Genomic DNA, 21,485 nt, shown 5'->3' with positions numbered 1-21,485 from the left:
TTTTCTTTAAAAAGAAAAAAAGCACTTTATTAATATATAGTTTATGTACTATAAAAAATTCACCCAGGGCTTCCCTGGTGGCGCAGTGGTTGAGAATCTGCCTGCCAATGCAGGGGACACGGGTTCGAGCCCTGGCCTGGGAAGATTCCACATGCCACGGAGCAACTAGGCCCGTGAGCCACAACTACTGAGCCTGCGCATCTGGAGCCCGTGCTCCGCAACAAGAGAGGCCGCGATAGTGAGAGGCCTGCGCACCACGATGAAGAGTGGCCCCGCTTGCCACAACTAGAGAAAGCCCTCGCACAGAAACGAAGACCCAACACAGCCAAAAATAAATAAATAAATTTAAAACAAACAAACAAAAAACCACTGTTTAGAAAAAAAAAATTCACCCATTGTAAGTATACACTTCAGCGATATTTTTAGTAAATTTATGTAATTGGCAACCATTACCAAAATGCAGTTTTAGAACATTTCCATCAGCATAGGAGATTTCCTCATCTGGTTTTTGCTTAAGCCATTCTCCCACTCCAAGCCCTAGTCAACCACTGATCTGCTTTTTTCTCTATAAGTTTGCTTTATCTGGACATTTCTTATAAATGGAATCATACAGTATGTAGTGTATGATTTTGCATCTGGCTTCTTAGCATAATATTTTAGAGCTTAATCTATGTTGTAGCATATTTTGGTGGTTTGTTCCGTATGTCTAAAAGAGTATGCCATTGCCGAATATACCATAAATTGTTTTTCCAGTCACAGGTTGGTGGATGTTTGTGTTGTTGAATTGTGTCCCCTCCAAAATTCATATGTTGAAGTCCTAACCACCTCGAAATGTGACCTTGTTTGGAAACAGGATTTTGGAAATGAAATTAGTTAACATGAGATCATACTGGAGTAGGGTAGACCCCTTATGCAATATGATTAGTATCCTTATAAAAAGGAAATTTGGACACAGATAGGCAGACAAGGAGAACACTATGTGAAGATGAAGGCAGAGATCAGGGTGATGCTTCTACAAGCCAAGGAAAGCCAAACATTGCCAGCAAACCCCAAGAAGCTGGGGGAGAGGCATGGGACAGATTCTCTCTCACAGCCTCAGAGGGAACCAACCTTGCTGACACCTTGATCTCAGACTTCTAGTCTCTAGAACTGAGACAATTCAATTTCTGTTATTTAAGCCACTTTGTTACAGAAGCTCTAGCAGACTAATGCAAGATTATTTACAGGTTTTGAATATTATGAATAATGCTGCCAAGAACATTGGTATACACATCTGTGTGGACATACAGCTTCATTTCTCTTTAGTTTGCTTTTTAACTTTTGTTCAATTTTTTAAAACCTGCCAAATGATATTTCAGTGGTTACATTATTTTATATTCCCATCAGCAATAGAAAGGTTCCACTTTCTCCACATCCTTGCCAACACTTGCTATTGTTTATCTTTTTTATTATAGCCATTCCAGTGAGTATGTAGTGGTATTTTATTGTACTTTTATTTTGCATTTCCCTAATGACTAATGATGTTGAGCATCTTTTCATGTGCTTATTAGCTATTTATATATCTTCTTTGATGAAATGTCTATGCAAGTCTATTCCCATTTTTGGCCTTATAACACTGGCTGGAACCTCCAGTGCAATGTTGACCAGAAGTGGTGAGAGTTGAGATATTTGGGTTGTTCTCAATAGTTAGGGGAAGCATTCAGTCTCTTACCATTAAGTGTGATATTTGCTGTAGGTTTTTCGTAGATGCCCTTTATCCAGGTTGAGGAAATTCCCATCTATTCCTAGTTTGTTTACGTGAAGGATGTTAGCTGTTGTCAAATGATGTTTCTGCATCTATTAAGATGATCATGTGGTTTTTGTCCTTTGTTCTATTTATCTAGTGTATTACATTGATAGAGTTTCAGGTGTTTAATCAACCATGCATTCCTGTAATAAATCCCATTTGAACGGAGTATATAATCCTTTGTATGTGTTGTGAATTTGATTTGTTAATATCTGTAATGTTATTTTCTTGTGATGTCTTTATTTGATATCAGGATAATACTGGTGTCATTGAATGAGTTGAGAAGCCATCCATACTCAGGCTTTTCTTTGTGGGAAGATTGTTCATTACTAATTCAGTTTCTTACTAGAATTCATTTTAGATTTTCTATTTCTTCTTGATTCAGTTTTGGTAATGTATGTCTTCTAAAGAATTTGTCCACTTCATCTAAATTGTGTAATTTGTTGATATAGAGTTGGTCATAATATTTTCTTATAAATTTTAAATTTCTATAGGGTTGGTAGTAGTATCCCTGCCTTCATTACTGATTTTGGCTATTTCTTTGTTACTCTTATTTTCTTGCTCAATCTAACTAAATAGTCATCAGTTCTGTTAATGTTTTTCAAAGAACCAACTTTTGTTTCTGTTTTAGTTTTTTGGCCACACCTTATGGCTTGTGGGATCTTAGTTCCCCAACGAGGGATCAAACTCAGGTGGAGTCCTAACCACTGGACCTCCAGGGAATTCCCCTCAAAGAACCAACTTTTGGTTTCATTGATTTTCTTTATTGTTCTTCTGTTTTCTATTTCACTGATTTCCAATATAATCTTTATTATGTCTTTCCTTCTGCTTGCCTTGGGTTTATTTTGCTTTTCTTTTGTCTAGTTTCTTAAGGTGGAAGCATTGTTTATTGTTTTTTTTTTTTTTAAAACAATTTTCAATTTCTTTTTTTTTTTTTTTTTAATTTTATTTATTTATGGCTGTGTTGGGTCTTTGTTTCTGTGCGAGGGCTTTCTCCAGTTGCGGCGAGTGGGGGCCACTCTTCATCGCGGTGCGCGGGCCTCTCACTATCGCGGCCTCTCTTGTTGCGGAGCACAGGCTCCAGACGCGCAGGCTCAGTAGTTGTGGCTCACGGGCCTAGTTGCTCCGCGGCATGTGGGATCTTCCTAGACCAGGGCTCGAACCCGCGTCCCCTGCATTGGCAGGCAGACTCCCAACCACTGTGCCACCAGGGAAGCCCAGCATTGTTTATTGATTTGAAATCTTTCTTCTTTTCTAGTATGGGTATTTAAAACTATAAATTTCCCTCTAAACATTGCATTAGCTATACCCATAACATGATATGTCACATTTTCATTTTAATATAATTTGAAATATTCTCTAATTGCTCTCATGATTTCTTTTTTCACTCATGCATTAAAGTATAGTGCTTAACTTCCAAATATTAGGATATCCCAAATTTCCTTCTGTTGTGTTTTTTGTTGTTGTTGTTTTGGGTTTTTTTGGCCATGCCACACGGCATGTGGGATCTTAGTTCCCTGACCAGGGATCTAACCCACACCCCCTGCAGTGCAAGCACTGGAAGGGCAGAGTCTTAACCACTGGACCACCAGGGAAGTCCCATGTTGTTGATTTCTAATTTAATTCCACGGTGAATTAAAAGAATAGACTCTGTATGATTTCACTCCTTTTAAATATATTAAGATTTATTTTATGGCCTAGCGCTTGATCTATTCTGGAGAATGTTCCACCTGCTCTTGAAATGAATGTGATTATGCAGTTGTTTGGTGAAATAGTCTACATATACCATTAGGTTGCGTAGGTTGATAGTGTTTTTTAAGTCCTCCGTACCTTTGCTGATTTTCTGTCTGGTTTTTCTATAACTAATTGAGAGTAGGATATTGAAATCTCCAACTACTATTATTGTATTGTCCACATTTCCTTTTTTTAATGACTGAAGTATAGTTGACTTACAATGTTGTGTTTCTGGTGTACAACAAAGTGATTCAGATTCTTTTCCATTATAGTTTATTACAAGATATTAAATACAGTTCTCCGTGCTGTACAGTAGGACCTCGTTGTTTACCTATTTTATATATAGTAGTTTGTATGTGCTAATCCCAAAGTCCTAACTTATCCCTGCGCCCCCCAACCCTGGCCCTTTCCCCTTTGGTAAAACCATAAGTTTGTTTTCTATGACTGTGAATCTGTTTCTGTTTTATAAATAAGTTCATTTGTATCATTTTTTAGATTCCACATATAAGTGATTCATATGATATTTGTCTTTCTCTGTCTGACTTCACTTAGTATAATAATCTCTAGGTCCATCCATGTTGCTGCAAATGGCATTATTTCAATTTTTTATGGCTGAGTAGTATTCCATTATGTATATATACATACCACATCTTCTTTACCATTCATCTGTCAATGAGCATTTAGGTTGCTTCCATGTCTTGGCTGTTGTAAATAGTACTGCTATGTACATTGGGGTGCATGTATCTTTTTTGAATTAGAGTTTTCTCTGGATATATGCCCAGGAGTGGGATTGCTGGACCATATGGTAACTCTATTTTTAGGTTTTTAAGGAAGTTCCATGCCAATTCTCCATAGTGGCTGTATCAATTTACATTCCCACCAACAGTGTAGGAGGGTTCCCTTTCTCCACACCCTCTCCACATTTATTATTTGTGTCTACATTTCCATTTAATTTTCTCCATTTTCTTTCATGTTTTTGAGGTTCTAGTAGTAGATGCATATATATTTATAATTGTTATACATTCCTGATATAGTGACTCTTTTATCATTTTGGAACATCTCTGTCTCTAGTAATATTTCTTTGTCTTAACATCTATTTTAGCTGATATCCATATAGCTACTCCAACTCTCTTATGGTTTCTGTTTTCATGGCATATCTTTTTCCTTCTTTTTCCTTTCAACCTATTTATGTTTCAGAATCTAAGGTGTTCTCTTGCAGACAACACATAGTTGACTCTTGCCCTTTTTGTCCAATATGAATATCCCTGCTCTTTGATTGGATTGTAGACCATTCAAATTTAATGTAATTAATAATATGTTTGGATTTGCTTTTGCCGTTTTGCTGTTTGTTTCCTATATGTCTCTTCTTTGTTTCTCTGTTCCTCTTTTACTGCTTTCCTTTGTGTTAGAAATTTTTTTTAGAATATCATTTAATTTCCTCTGTTAATTTTCTTACTATTTTAAAATTTATTTTATTAGTGGTTGCTCTATAGATTGCAACACCTTAACTTACCAAAATCCAGTTGTGATTAATACTAATTTAATTCTGGTAAAATATAGAAACTTGGCTCCAGTATACCTCCATTCTCTCCCCTCACCTTTATATTATTACAGTTATATGTATTACATTTATATGTAGTATAAACCCAACAACAGAGTGTTATGATCATTGCTTTACACAATCTTATGTCTTTTAAAGAAATCAGGAGAAGAAATAAGAAAAATATATTTATAGAGTCTTTTATATTAACCCACATATTTACCATTTCCAGTGCTTTTCATTTCTTCCCGTGTGTTCACATTGCAATCTGGTGTCACTTCCCTTCAGTCTGAAGGACTTTCTGTAATATTTCTTGAAAGGCAAGGCTGTCATCACTTCCATTAACAACGTCTCTGGATGTGAGCATCACCCGCTACACCCGATCCACTGAGGCCCCTTTAATCACAGCACCATAACTGCCAGTCCTCACGGCCTGGCCAGCCCTGGCAGGACCTCCACTCCCACTGGGCTGGAGGAGATGGAAGCAGTACTAGGCAAGCATGCCTCGGATAGCCACTATTCTTATCCAAAGTTCAGCAGTTTTCAGGCATAAACACTTCTCAGATTGTCGTACGTCTTTGGTCAATTTCCAGAGCACTTAAATGTTGTTCTTGTCAATTTTTTTAGCTTTACAGTTGCTTTCTGGGGAGAGGATTTGCTAACCATTTCACTTGACCATAGCCAGAAGTCTGCTTCCTCCCCATGTTTCTGATTCATTAGACCTGAGGTGTAGCTGGAGAATTTGAATTTTAACGAGTTCTCAGGTAATACTAATGCTGCTGGCCCAAGGACCACACTTTGAAACCCACTGCTTTAGGTTAAATCAATCTCTTTTAAATGTGAAAGCAACTTTCTCAGATATGAATTCGTTATGAGCACACATAAAATTTTATTTTAAACTTGCTGCAGGGGAACAAGGCATCCAATAAAACCAGTTCAGATATTTCCTTTTGGTAGAAACTTTTGGTAGAAGTAAAGGTTACTAGATAATTTTGTTAACATTAGCTTCAAGACGGGCCTGTCGGGTGAAACACTATCTGTTCAGCACCAGCCTGATGGTCAGCAATTCAGGTGATTCATAACAAGACAGTGCCAGTAAATCTAACAGCCCACGGGAGCTCTTAATCTCATCAAAGTCTACAAGAAAATTGCTCGGTTATTTTATCATGAATGCTAGACACTTTCCACAGGAGGTTGTTGATTTTACCAAGCCCCTCTGTTCTTCTCCAGACTGCCCTCCTCAGATAGTGGAAGTGGACAGTTTTCTCTCTCATGTGTAAATGCCGAGTTTCCTCCCTTTCCTGCTGTTGCACCCCAGAATGGACTCCGGGCATCTAGTTGGCAGAAGTCAGGCAGCAATAGAGGAGGGCACTGCCTATCTGTGTGTTGTCATCAGGATCCCCGTTGGTTTCTGCTGCACAGCAGCTGTTCCATTCTGCTTCTGGACCGGTGACAGCTGTGGCGTGACTCGTCCTACCACTATCATCTGTGGTTCCGACCACGGCCATCTTGTCACCAAATCCCCACTTCTTTTGCATTGCCCCCAGTCTTCTGCTGGTCCCCAGTCAACTCGGCCTTTTCATATCCCAACAAGGGGGCCCACAGGAACGTCAGGGGCTCTAGGTGCTAGGCACAGGCCACATTTTACTGCTCCAACTTTTCTATCCTGACAGCTGCCTCTACACCCACTGCCCTGCCCTGGCGCCATGTTGAAATGTGTCCCCATGGACCCTCGCCTAAAACTTTGTTCCTCCTCCACCCACTGTTGTATGAATGCCACCGGCATTCCTAAAGTTCTCAAGATCTTCCACTTCATCTGGGTGTTTCTACCTCAGCACTCACAGGGAGAGAGGAAGTGAGGACCCAAGTGGCTCACACCACTTGCTTCCTCTACAGCTCTCTCCTTTTCCCTCCCTTCCCATAATGTTGAAGGAAAAGTGTTTTAGTTTCTCCACCTCAGGGGATCTCAAACTTTTGCTGCATCAGAACCCCTTGGAGGGCTTATTAAAGCACAGATGACTCAACCCCATCCCCAGAGTTTCTGATTCAGCAGGTCTGAGATGGGGCCTGAGAATGTGCATTTCTAACACGTTCCCAGGAGATGCTGCTGGTGCTAACCACACTTTAAGAACCGCTGGTCTACCTTCCACCCTGATTTCTTGCTACCCCTGGTCTCAAGTAAAATCCTATCATCTTTTCGCAAAACTTGATACTTGATTTGTTAATGGATGCTAAAGGGACTTAGGAAATCCTTTCCTCTCAACAAAAGATTTTCAAACTATTATCTTCTAAGGTGGGGATGACTGTAATTTATTGTCCAGAAAGGGATACCTTTGATGCTTAAATGGATTAATAATAATAATAATGCCAGGACCACAAGAGTAGTCGCAACTGCCGTAGGCAGACCAGGATGCCTGTTTACCCCATGCTACAGCCTCAAGAAGGTCATCTTTGGAACTCAAAGCAATTACTTCCTTGTTCTAGGAGTAAACAAGCTCTGCTTTCCTGGGACAAAGAGATTGGTGGCTCAGACTTGGAGATGGAAGACTGCCAGGGAATGTGATTTAAGAGGGAAACAAAACACAGTGGTTTAATATTTTCAAAACATTATCCCCATTACAGTAAGTCCTCTACATACGAACCAAGTTGCGAACTTTCAAAGAGGCGAACATGCGTTCCATCAACGTCAGGTGTGAGTAAAATTGCAGCCCTCTGTCTCCTATTGCTGAGGATCCTTCAGCTCTACCATCTCCACCTCCTCGCCCTCCTCCAGTCAGTAACTCTTCTTGCCTGTTCACTCGATGCCAGCCCCTGGATGCCAGCTGTTGTACTGTACTGCTGTACTTTTCAAGGTACTGTACTGTAAGGTTAAAAATGTTTTCTTTTTGTGTGTGTGTGTGTTTTTTTATGTATTATTTCTGTGAAAAGTATTATAAACCTATTACAGTACAGTACTATATAGCCAATTGTGTTAGTTGGGTACCTAGGCTAACAACCTAGGTTTGTTGGACTTACGAACAAACTGGACTTAGAAACGTGCTCTCAGAAGAGAACTCGTTCGTATGTAGGGGACTTCCTGTATATACATTTGGAGTTAACCGCCTAGAGCACCAAAGCGCCTGACTAGCCTGTAGGCGCAAAATAAAGGCAGTTTGCATTTCCTCCTGGCACAAGCCTCCCCAGCTCTATTGGAAATTAGCCCTTTTCTTCATCCCCCGGTGTCCTTAGTTATTTCTGGGCATGCCCCAAGTAGCAGCTCACAAGTGCCCACAAACCAGAATGTCAGCTGCAGGCCCCATATGGCCTTGTCCTTCCTCTTCTGCTCTGGCTTCTTGTTCCCATCCGTAGTCCACAGAGCCACCTGGAGAAGTGTCACTCCTGCAGCTTCCCATCATGGGGACCCCGTTCTAGGCCAAGGGTGCTCCTCCAGATGCCCCCTCGTCTTTGGTACCAGAGCGTGGCTGGGTTTTATGCAGAGCCTCTCCCCCAACTCCCTGCCACACTTTGTTTCCTGGGCCCCAAGTTGGATTTTTTTTTTTTTTTGTCCACATCACGCAGCATGTAGGAACTTAGTTCCTCAATCAGGGATTGAATCCGCACCCCCTGCAGTGGAAGCATGGAGTCTTAACCACTGGACCGCCAGGGAAGTCCCAAGTTGGATGTAATTTGAAGGCAACACAAATAGGATTTGCTGATGGTTAGAATATTGGGTGCAAGAGGAGAGGAGTCCAGGCTGATTCCAGGGTTTTGACTCAATGAATGAGGTTGTTATTAATTAGGATGGTTGGGAAGATTGTAGATGGAGCAGGTTTTCTTTGGAAAAGATCAGTAGATTCATTTTGGACACAGTTTGTGATGTCTTTTCAATATCTAAGATAAGAAAGGTAATAATGGACCTTCCCTTTCAACTTCTATGCCATTGCCGTAGACAGAGTTGAAGTGAACTATAAAGATTATTTTCCAATTCCAGCAGGCACTGTTGAGTGCCTGCCCAACTGCCCTGTTCCCTTGCTTCCACACTGGCAGAACCCTGATTTTGTTCCAGTGTCTAACCTCACCTGTGTGACTGGAGAAAATGCTGGCTGTCTAAACCAGCCAGGGTCACCCCATTCTGCATGTCAGTGAGGAGTAGAAGGGTAAGCCTGACACCCACTCAATTCAGGTCAGTGAGATGTTGGGGGGCAGTCATTTGGAGGCTTCTGGGAAACGTTCTCTTTCTTTAAAAAAGATTTACAAAAAGAATTGGTCTGGCTTTTTCTCCTGGATGTCCTAGGGCAACCATCCTGCAAACATGATGTGAGTAAAAACAAGCTGAGGATGGTCAAGCCGAAAGATAGCATTTTCCAGCCCATTAGTTAACTAACTGGAAGCATCCTCTCTCTGGATCTCTTCTGCAAGATAACGCACCCCTTGATTGGTTAAGCCATTTTGAGAAGGGTTTTCTTCACTTGCCTGTTAAAGCATCCTAACTGGTACACAAAGTAAGGAGAGAAAATCATCCTGAGGAGGAAACCACAGAAAGTTCAGGGCAGTAGATTAAGGTGCCCGTTGGTCACTGGCAAGGTCAGGCTAGTACCAGCAGCAGGGCAATTTCCAGTGCAAAGAACTGACTGGATTATGAACTTGAACTAGAAACTGCTTGTATTGTCATAGGTCTCTACTTTTTCTTTGCCAGAGAGGGCCGGTGTTTTACACTGTAGGGGTATCTGTGCCCAAGGCCTTATCACCTCCTGTCGACTCCTCCCTCCTCCCTCCTACACAAGACACGAGTCAAGTCCATGAATTGCTTTCACACTTCCTATTCCACTTTGTGCTCACAAGCACCTGTTAGGAGGCCAGGCATATCCCCATTTTACAAACTGAGAATTAAGACTTTGGGGAGGTGATCACAGCCTAGAAATGGCAAAACCCCAACTCGAACCAGGGTGGATTCCAGGCCGGCAGTCTTTGACCCACACCATGAAATTTGTTTTAAAGTCTAAAATGACATCATTGTTCTTACTTGGTTATTCTAATTTTACATGTTAAGCATGATTAAAGTAACTAAACATTGTAAGACTCCCATGTGTCTTGATTCAAACAAAACACACACTAAATACCTAAGGTCTCTAGGGTATGTTTGGTTTACTGTTACTCAAAATAACAATAATTTTCTTTCATATGCCACTTGATCAAGACTATTTTTGCCCTTACCAGTTTTCTTACAAACGTGCTTTGAGTTAACCTTTTAAAGCCTTATATAACAGGGTTCAGAATCACATTAATTCTAGAAGTGACCTTTTTATTACTCTTGACAATGAACAGTTATTTAAATTTATAGCAATCCTGTTACATATGCAATTCGTTGTGTGTGAACCAGCATGGTATGTTTTTCTTCTCATAAAGCTCTTCATTTGCATTGGAATAAAAACTCTGCATTGGTTTGAAGTGAGAAATTTAGTCCAGTTTTACCAGGAAGGCAAGTCAAACCAGTTCAGCTGGGTGGAAAAGTTGTTCAGTTTGGTTTTGTTGAGAGCCAGTTATTTTACCAGGAAAATGAGTTTTTTGGGGAATAGCAGAGGAATTACAATCAGGATGGTAAACTATGGCGAACCGTAGGCAAGTCCTAAAAAAGTGGTTCTTAATAAGTTGGTTTGAGAGTGAGTGTGGAATGTCCCTACTGTTTATTTTTGCTTTTAAGATGAGAAATGTTCCAGAAATGTTAATGTGCTGAATTTTTCAAAGAGCAAATCATTTTTTAAATGTTCCAGGAAAGTTTGATTTTGACAAAATGTGTACGAGGTGAAAGGTAGTTTATCCTCTAATTATTCTTGTACACATTTCATAGTGAAAACACCCTTATTAACCAAGACACCTGGGGTAGAGTATTGATTCTTTTCTCTGGCGTTCTTGTATCTCAGTTTCTTCTACAAAACGAGGGGTTGACAAGATGTATGAGTTTCCTGTTACTGCTATAACACATTACCACAGACTTAGTGTTTTAAAACAACACAGATTTATTCTCTTGCGTTTGTGGAGGTCAGAAGTCAGATGGGGGTCTCACTGGGCTAAAACCATGGTATTAGCAGATCCGTGTTCCCTTCTGGAGTCTCTTGGGGTGACTCCATTTCTTTGCCTTTTCCAGTATCTAGAGGCTGCCTGCATTCTTTGGCTTATGGCCACTCCCTCCATCTTCAAGGCCATAGTCAGCAATGGCCAGTTGAGTCTTTCTCACATTACATCACTCTGACGCCGACTTTTCTGCCTCCTTCTCCCACTTGTAAGGATCCTTGTGGTTACATTGAGGTCACCCTTGTGATTACATTGATCCAGCTCAGCCAGAATTATCTCTTTTTTTTTAATTTTATTTTTTAAAATAAATAAATTTATTTATTTATTTATTTATTTTTGTCTGTGTTGGGTCTTCATTGCTGCGCGCAGTCTTTCTCTAGTTGTGGTGAGCGGGGGCTACTCTTTGTTGCGGTGCACGGGCTTCTCATTGCAATGGCTTCTCTTGTTGCGGAGCAAAGGCTCTAGGCATGCGGGCTTCAGTAGTTGTGGCTCATGGGCTCAGTAGTTGTGGCTCGCGGGCTCTGGAGCACAGGTTCTGTAATTGTGGCGCACGGGGTAAATTGCTCCGCAGCATGTGGGATCTTCCCGGACCAGGGCTTGAACCCGTGTCCCCTGCATTGGCAGGCACATTCTCAACCACTGCACCACTAGGGAAGTCCCACCTCTTTATTTTAAGGTCAGCTGATTAGCAACCTAAATTCCATCTGTGACCTTAATTCCTCTTTGCCATATAACCTAATATATTCACAGGTTCTGGAGATTAGGATGTGGACGTCTTTGGGGGCCATTATTCTGCCTACCACACTAGGCAATCTCTTAGATCTTTCCAATTCAAAACTTTATGAAAAAAATCAATATAATTGTCCTCCATTACTGTAACTTTAAAGTGCAATAAGTAAAACCCAAACAACTAGGTTATAGGGAAAGAAGTAGAATGATATTTTATTAATTGTTTAAATTTTATTTTTATAAAAGGAACTATATTCACATAGTTCAAAATCCAAAGCATAATAAGGAATAGATTGAGGGTCTCACACCCATCCCTAGTCATGTGTATGTATCAGTATTTATTGAGCCAACCCCTACTGTATTACTTTCCTAGGGCTGCCATAACAAATTATAACTCACTGGATAGGTTAAAATAACAGAAGTGTATTCTCCTGCAGTTCTGGAGGACAGATGTCCAAAATCAGGGTGTCAACAGAGTTCTGATCCCTCCAGAGGCTCTAAGGAAGAAGTCTTCCTTGCCTCCTCCAGCTTCTGGAAGCTCCAGGCATTCCTTGGCTCGTGGCTATATCACTCCAACCTCTGCCTCCATGGGCACATGGCCTTCTTCCCTGTGTGTATGTGTGTGTGTCCTCTCCTCTTCTTATAAGGACACCAGTCATTGTTTTAGGGTCCACCCTAATCCAGTATGACCTCATCTTAACTAGTTATATCTAGAAAGATCCTATTTCCAAATAAGGTCACATTCACAGGTGCTAATTGTTAGGACTTGAACTTATCTTTGGATGGACACGTGGAAGTTTTCATTTATTTGCTATTAGAACAGAGGCTGCATGTTTTCTTATGGACTTGTATGGGTATTCTTATGGATTTGTGAAATGCCTCTGAAATACAAATTCCTGAAAGCGTAAATGCTGAGCCATAGGTTTGTTTTTGCCAAATTGTGCTTCAAAAAGGTTGCAGTTATTTCCATCCCCACCCTCAGTGTTTGTTTCCCTACAGCCTCATCAAACTTCCATAATACCGGTCTCTTTATCTGCCAGTCTGAGAGGTGAAAAATAAGATCTCATTTTAAATGTCCATTTATTTGATTATTCATGCAAATGAGCACACTTCCTTGTGTTTATTGACCTTCTAAGTCTGTGAATTGCTAGTTGTTTCCTATTCCCTCTTGAGCAGCTGATCTATTTTTTATTTAATCCATTTCAGGCATTTTTGGTCACCATCTTTTCTTCTTTCTCTTAAATGGAACTTGATCTTTTACGTAAATCTAAGACAAGAGATTGTGTGGAAGTCCATACCTACAGTGAAGGGGTATTTGCTTCTCAGGGCTAACTTTCTATGATACAGCTCTGATGTGAGTAGGGAAAGTACCTAATAAGAGTATGGTATCTGTGGTGGGTGTAATTTCTGGCGAGAGAGAGGGAGAGAGAGAGGACAGTTATATCAGAAATGAGATATGTTTGAAAGTATGTCAGTGGGTGGGAGTTTATACAAATCTGTGAGAAGGTGAAATCCCTTTTTCTCTTTTTTTTAAATGAGAAAGCTTCAGCTGGGTTATCAAACTGGTGGTAAACATCCAACAGACTGCACATTCATCCTGACTTTCTCTTCCCAGCATAGAGTCATTTAGTTTGTAATTAAGAAAAGTGAGGAGGGTAACTCCACTTCTGGGTACACACCCAAAAGAACTGAAAGCAGGACATGATCAGGTATCTGTACACCCATGTTCATAGTAGCATAATTCACAATAGCAAAGATGTGGGCACAACCCAAATGTCCATGGACAGATCAATAGATAAACAAAATGTGGTCTATCAATACAATGGAATATTATTCAGCCTAAAAAGGAAAGAAATTCTGACACAGGCTACAACATGTGAACCTTGAGGACATTACGCTATGCTTTTGAGTGAGACACAAAAGGACAAATACGGCTTGATTTCACTTATATGAAGTATCTTGATAGTCAAACTCGTAGACACGGAAAGTAGAGTGGTAGTTGCCAGGGACTGGAGGGAGGAGGGAATGAGAAGTTGTTTAATGTGGGTACACAGTCTCAGTTTTGTGAGATGGAAAGAGTTCTGGAGATGGATGGTGGTGGTGGATACACAATAATGTGAATGTACTTAATGCCACTGAACTGTACACTTAAAAATGGCTGAGATGGTAGATTTTATGTTACGTGTATTTTACCACAATTTAAAAATTTTCAATTTAAATTTAAAAATGTAAAATTTATGTTGTATATATTTTACCGCAATTAAAAATAAATGGAAGGAGGGAAGGGAGGAACAGTGAAGAGTGAAGAGCGGTTGTTTTTAACGTCATTTCACAGCAGGTAATTTCCAACACAAGAGGCAACCCCAGGACAGCGGGCCCTGTAACTGAATTCTACTCTCAGTCCTTTACAGCCAGGCCCCATCTCCAACCCACTGGCTGCAAGAAGTCTTCTAGAAATCAGAAATGGCTCCTTGTCTAGAACTGGCAGCGCACAGCACTGCTTAAAGATGAAAAATTCGTAATTCACTGGGATTCCTGTGTTGCAAGGTCAGTTTTTGTTGAAGGAAAGTAGAGTATAACGTCCTTCAGGGATCCTTTGTTCATGCAGAGGCATCAGTGGTGGCTACAAATCCCTTGCATTGTAGGTGACTAAGGAAGAAAAGATTTGCACTACCCCCCGCCCACGTGAAGCTGTTTAGTATGCAGTTAAGAATAGTGGGGTGGGGCTTCCCTGGTGGCGCAGTGGTTAAGAATCCGCCTGCCGATGCAGGGGACACGGGTTCAAGCTCTGGTCCGGGAAGATCCCACATGCCACGGAGCAACTAAGCCCGTGCACCACAACTACTGAGCCTGCGCTCTAGAGCCCACGAGCCACAACTACTGAGCCCGTGTGCCACAACTACTGAAGCCCGCGCGCCTAGAGCCCGTGCTCCGCAACAAGAGAAGCCACGGCAGTGAGAAGTCTACACACCGCAACGAAGAGTAGCCCCCGCTCGCTGCAACTAGAGAAAATCCGTGCACAGCAACAAAGACCCAACGCGGCCAAAAATAAATAAATTTATAAAAAAAAAAAAAAGAAAAACAATAGTGGGGTGGGGGGAGGTTTTTTGCCCTGGTTCTCACACCAGGCACTCATCCAGCCACCCCTTCCCAGCTCTTCACCTGCAAGAAGGTGATGTAGCCCAACCGAATGTCTGCATCAGTGTCTGGCATCCATAAGCATTTGAGAATGAGTAACTTCCATCCCTACCCCAAACAGCTGGTTGGATATGTGAACCCAAGGCCTTTCTTGAGGATTGGGGACTTGTCTCACCCCTGCCGCCACCCCCCCTCTGCCCAGCATGCCAGAGCCCTCGGGTCCAAGGATCTAGAATAAGCCTGAGAAGAAAGGAGAGCTGGCTAGGAGGTCTCCCTGCAGGCCCGAAGCCTAAACTTCCCCTACCAGCTCTGGGGGAAGGAGCGGTTGACTTACCTGTGATCCCTTCTGGGCCATTTGAATTTACCATGCTCGGGTACTGTAATCTTTTCCAGAAATATTTTATTATATATTTTAAAAATGCTTAACTATTAAAAATACTACTAAGATAAATTTTATAAGATGTAAGATTCACCTCTGGTTGAGACCATTAAAAACAAGACAACAGGCCCCAAATGGAGTCGCTTATGTTAAGCCCCATGTCACCAAACCAAGACAACTTAATTACAGTTTCTGCTCTCCTAGAAATGGAATCTTGAACCGGTCAATCAGGAATCACCTGATTCCTAGAATCGCTGGACTCCTAGCACTAGTTAGGTAATCTGCCTGACAGACTTGAAAGTAAGCTGCTATAACCACCTGGCTTTTTTGCCTAGTGTAACGTCCTTGTTTCTGCTCCCTTCTGCCTATAAAAGTCTTTCACTTTGTACAGCTCCTCAGAGCCCCTTTCCATTTCCTAGATTGGATGCCGCCCGACTCAAATTAATTTTCGCTCAAACTCTTAAAACATTTAATGTACCTCAGTTTATTTTTTGACAAGACTGAGATAAAGTTTTCAGTTCTCAGAAAGTGTTTCCCTTCATAATGAAAAATAACTGAAAGCCATCTCAGAGCGGTGCCTTTCTTCAACTTTGACCTTGCCTGTCCTCTCATCATTAAGCCTCCAGTGCCAGCATAGCGCTGGGCACAGAGTAAACCCTCAATAAATATTTGATAAATAAATCAATTTGTGTCAAAACAAAATGCGGGATGCTTATGATCCCCAATTCTGCATCTTCCTAAAGAAAGGATATTTGGGTCATGGTATGGTAATGTAATTAAATATATACTTGGTCCTCGTCCATTTCTGACACAGAGCTCCTAAAATCCTTGCAATTTCCTAAGTGACTAGGATGAAGGTTCTTTTTTATGTTAATGAGATGACTTTTGGATCCCCCTAAGGGTGGGAGTTGGTTGCCAGAAGAACTGACCACGTGATTAGAGGCTGAACCTTTTGGTCCCACCCCCTCCCCCTCAGGGAGGGGAGAGGGGCTGGAGGTTGAATCAGTCACCGATGGCCAATGACTTAGTCAATGATGCCTATGAAATGAAGTTTCCAGAAAACCCCCAAAAGATAGGGTTTGGAGAGCTTCTGAGCTGGTGAACACTTGGAGATGGGGGGAGAATGGTATGCCTGGAGAGGGCATGGAAACTCCACACCCCTTCCCCATACCTTGCCTTACGAATCTCTTCCATCTGGCTGTTCATACCCTTTTATAATACACCAGTAATCTAGTGAATTAAATGCTTCTCTGAGTTCTGTGAGCTGCTCTAATAAATTAATCAAACCCAAGGAGGGGGGTTGTTGGAACCTCCAGTCGACACTGTAGCTGGTTGGTCAGAAGCACAGGTGATGAACTGGCCTTATGACTGGTTTCTGAAGCTGGGGAAGGGGGTAGGCGTGTGAGACTGAGCCCTTAACCTGTGGGATATGATGCCATCTCTGAGTAGGCAGTGTCAGAATAGAGTTGAATTGCCACCAACACCCTCCCCTCACACAATGGAATGGAACTGGTGCTAGAAACATTTTACATAGAAACCAGCCGGGTATATAATATTTGTTCATTAATTGAGGTGATAGATGAGGACCTCTGATTTTAGGCTTGGCTAAGATTCCCAGATGCTTAAAACTGGAGAAAGAAGGAAAGTAACTGGAGTTGTGGAAGCCCAAGATGCTGGGAAATCCCCTTTAGGGCGGCCAGAATGGCCCATGTGACGGGAAGTCATATTTTGACTGAGTCACATTCACACTGAGGACACAGAGAAAGAGTCAGCCATGAAATTGATGGTTGAACAGATCAGGTGCCTGGGATGAATCCACAGACCTCCAGATTTGGAAGACTGTAACAGACCCCCATCTGGGAATGTCAGCTGAAGCCCCAGACAAAGAATATAATTGAGGGAGTTCCCTGATGGCCTAGTGGTTAGGTTGCCGGGCTTTCACTGCCGTGGCCTGGGTTCAGTCCCTGATCAGGGAACTGAGATCCTGTAAGCCACAAGGCGTGGCCAAATAAAAAATAAAAAGGAAAAAAGAAAGAAAACATCTGTCTGTGGCCCCGGCATCCTATCCAAGGAAGGCTGGAGGAGAATGGAAATCCTGAGAAGGCCACTGCGTGGGCTGGAGGACCCTCAAGAGAAAACAAGCTCTGTCCTCCTCCTTCAGGATAGCCCAGTGTGTGGGGAAAGCCTGTGAGGTGAACCAAAAAGCTTTTTCTCCTCCCTCCCAGCCCCCCTCGCCACCCCACCCCCAATCCCCTGCTCCCTCAGGTCTGAATTTGTCTTCCTTTCCTCTCCCCTCCCCCATCCCTAAATAGTAAGGCTCGGTGGCCTCCTCTCAATTGACCTTTGTCTGATTTGCAGTTGGAAGATTTTTGCAAGTGTCAACAACAGGCCCACAGTGAATAAAGATGTGAACTTACCCCTTTTGTACAAATTGCAAGGCAATCTTCTTTGTAACATTACCTCAACTGGGAAATGTAACTCGATAGAAGAAAGAGGTTTGTTAATCTTTCAGATTCCCTTTTTTTTTTTTCCTTTTAAAATTGTTTGTTGCCCAAACTGAAAATTGGCACCACCTATGGGTTCTGGATGCAATCAAATCAGAAATGATACTGAGGCCAGCTGGGCCTGACGCAAGAGCCTAGTGGGGTCAAACTGATGTTTTTCTTCCGTATTTGATGAGTAGAGAAAAGCACTGGATGTGAATTCTCAATAACCAGAGTCTCCTGTACTTTTCTTGCAGACTGGCTGTTGCTGTCCATTTCCCAATCCTGCTGTTTAGCCACGTGGGGTTCTTCTTCGTGCCAGTTACGTGGGCGCAGGGGCTGGACTCTTCCTCCAAGGTCATGAGCAGGTACCCTCACTTGTATGAATGTATCACAAGGAAAGGGCATTGTGTAATAAAGAATTTACCCTTGCCCAAAGAGAGCTCTGCTCTGTGCCCTCAGCTCCCCAGAGGTGATCTCTAAGCCCTTAGGCTCTCCTGCCTGATAAGAGTGCCTTTGTGTTACGGAACCAAATGTAGGTCCACTTGCCCACGGGCAGTAAAGCCAATCTACTGACACCAGGTTGTGGTGAAGGAGAGTGCAGCGTTTACTGTAAGGCACCAGACAAAGAGTTCAGTGCAGCTAATGCTCACAACACTTGCACTCGGGGGTGTGTTTTTTTTTAATAAATTTATTTATGTATTTGTTTTTATTTTTGGCTGTGTTGGGTCTTTGTTCTGTGCGCGGGCTTTCTCTAGTTGCAGCGAGTGGTGCGCAGGCTTCTCATTGTCGTGGCTTCTCTTGTTGCAGAGCACGGGCTCTAGAGCGCAGGCTCAGTAGTTGTGGCACACGGGCTTAGTTGCTCCGCGGCATGTGGGAATCTTCCCTGGCCAGGGATCGAACCCGTGTCCCCGGCATTGGCAGGCAGATTCCCACCCACTGCACAACCAGGGAAGCCCAGGGAGGTGTTTTTAAAGGCAAAGTGAGGGAGGGGAGTCCCAGGGTGTGTGATCAGCTCATGCACTGTTCTCTGATTGGTTGATGGTGAGTGGTGGTAACATTATCAATCCTTAGGCGCCAGTAGGTCTAGGGGCTATGTGATCATGGTCATCATGTAGTTCACTTTTTCCATTTGGTGGTGGTTTTAGCATCTGTAAAACAACTCAGGAAATGTGCATCAGATACTGTTATCTAGGCGCTTCAGAGAGGAGCTAAAGCAGAGGGCATAGGGGGAGGGGTCTGTCCCCGGAAGGCCCCATAGCTTTCTGATCAGTTACATTTGTTTACCCGGACGCTGAGTAGGAACCTCTCCCGGCTCCACCCTATTTGTCTCTTCTCTTGGCTGGTTTTCATCTGTATCTTTTTGCTGTAATAAAGCGTAACTGTGAGTATAATAGCTTTCAGCGAGTTCTGAGGGTCCTTCTAGTGAGTCACTGAACTTGGCGGTGGTTGTGGGGACCTTGGGCTGGCCTCTGGTGTCAGAAGTGAGAGTAGTCTTGGGGACAGTTCCCTAACTTTGCAGGCACGGACTAGGATGCTATGCTCATGGTCTGTGGACTGGACTCTCCTCTCACTGGCTGGGTGAGATGCTTCGTCTCTCCGAACCCCTTTGCCTCAGCACTCAGCAGGGAGGGTTATCTGTACCCTCTGGAGGAGGTTGCTGTGGAGGTTGAGATGGGAGTGAGAGGGAGGGCTGTGCAAGTTGTGCAGCTGCACGTAAATGCGCCCACTTGGTGCCAGTGGACTGAGTGCCCTCTCACGTTTGGGCACGTTTGACGATGATGATGATAGTAGTGAGGATCCCATTCCTACAATCTGACCGACCTCATCTGTCTAGACAGGGAGGAGAGAGGGGCTGGGGCCAAAGAATAAGCACCTGGAGCCCGAATGGAAGCCATTTCTCTAAAATAAGGTCTTAGGAGCCACTTATTTGGTGGAAGGATGCAACCTCTCTGCACACAATGAGACAAACCTAAGTGACAATGCACCTGTCATTCATCAGAAGAGCAGAAACTCAATATCTTGACAAACCACTCTGTGGCGAGGCTGGAAGTGGACACTACAAAATGGTCCAACCTCTGCTGAGGGGAATTGAGCAATAGCTAAGAAAATTACAGAGTATTTACCCTTTGACCTAGAAATAGCACTTCTGGGTACTACCCTCAATTACCTCTAACAACACAAAAAAAATCGTGATGGTTATTTATTACAGCATAATTTGTAATTCAGAATATTCAAAACAACCTAAATGTCCACATGTAAGAAATTGTTTGAATAAATTATAGCATGTCCACACAATGAAGTAGCACATTGCTATAAAAACCAACAAGGAAGAACTCTATGAACTGATACAGAGTGATATCCAGATATATGGTTACATGCAAAAAACAAACAAACAAAAAACAAAGTTCACCAAAATGATTATAGATGTAATAACACCTTGAGTAAAAAAGAATCTGTGAATCAGAATGATATCGAAGAACAAATAAACAGGAAGAGTGAAGAAAGCTCTTCTTTCATTATAAGGGAAAGTAAAATGCCAACTAAAATGCCATAATAAATGTAGAGGGACTAATACAAGTAGAAAATCAAGTCACCGTTTTTCACCCATCATAGCAAATCATCGCTATAATCATTGATTCAGGCTCGAATCATAATGGATGCTAAAACTACTGGGTTACATTTTGTTGGGGAAAAGGATACTTATAACATGCACACGATCTTAAAGCTGTCCCCCCAGATTGCTTATCAGTTACATACTTACCAGAGAACACCACCTTAGTTAAGAGATTTAAATCAACATCTCCAATGACAGGACAAACTGGTGACATGCCTCCTGATGGAGGCACTGAAAAGACCACAACATCACAGATATTGTGTTCCTGCCAAAAATGCACAAGCTGAACAAAATCATGAGGAGACAATTATATAGACCCAAGCTGAGGACATTCTATAAAATAAGGGCCTGTACTCTCCAAAAATGTCAATGTCATGAAAGGTAAAGAAAGGCCTGGGAAATGTTTCAGATTTTAAAAGACTCAAGACTACATCCAAATTTAAAACTTTTGTGTACCAAAGGATACTATCAACTGAGTGAAAAGGCAACCTATGGAATGGGAGAAAATATTTGCAATTTATCTATCTTATATGGGATTAATATACAGAATATATGAAGAACTCCTGCAACTCAACAACAACATCTAAAAACAATGCACTTAAAAAATGAGCAAAGGACTTGAAGAGACGTTTCTCCAAAGAAGTTATAAAAATGGCCAATGAGCACGTGAAAAGATGCCTGACATCACTAATCATTAGGGAAATCTGAATCGAAACCACAGCACACAGCACAGGAGGTGAATCTCAAAACCATTACGCTGAGTGAAAGAAGCCAGACACAGAAGTTTACATCCTGAGATGACTCCATTCAGAGGAAATTCTGGAAAAGGCAAAGCCATAGGGACAGAAAGCAGATCAGTAGTACTTTGTGGTCCAGAGGGGGGCGGTGATGAGAGCAACGAGGCAGGAGGGAACTTCTAGGGGTGATGAAAGAGTTCTAAAACAAATATAGCAGTCGCAGGACTGTGTATTTACAAAATTCATGGACCTCTCGACTAAAAATGGGAGGTATATGTATATCAGTAAAGC

At 42.1% G+C, this 21,485-nt stretch overlaps 1 protein-coding gene across 3 annotated transcripts in view; it reads left to right on the top strand.

The window, feature by feature from the left end:
* Nucleotides 1-21,485, top strand: part of LOC130708084 (uncharacterized) — a 96,785-nt gene that overhangs the window by 4,275 nt on the left and 71,025 nt on the right. For 2 of the 3 annotated variants that reach the window (XM_057545025.1, XM_057545026.1), the window contains exon 2: nt 18,098-18,208. In XM_057545025.1, the coding sequence (XP_057401008.1) occupies nt 18,098-18,208 (111 nt within the window). Of the gene's footprint in view, nt 1-7,682; nt 7,913-18,097; nt 18,209-21,485 lie in introns of all 3 variants that reach the window. The other variant, XM_057545024.1, reaches the window with a different exon arrangement.

This window comes from Balaenoptera acutorostrata, chromosome 4 (genome assembly GCF_949987535.1).
Source record: "Balaenoptera acutorostrata chromosome 4, mBalAcu1.1, whole genome shotgun sequence".
NCBI classification, from domain to species: Eukaryota; Metazoa; Chordata; class Mammalia; order Artiodactyla; family Balaenopteridae; genus Balaenoptera; species Balaenoptera acutorostrata.
This window is presented reverse-complemented; position numbering and strand designations above follow the sequence as displayed.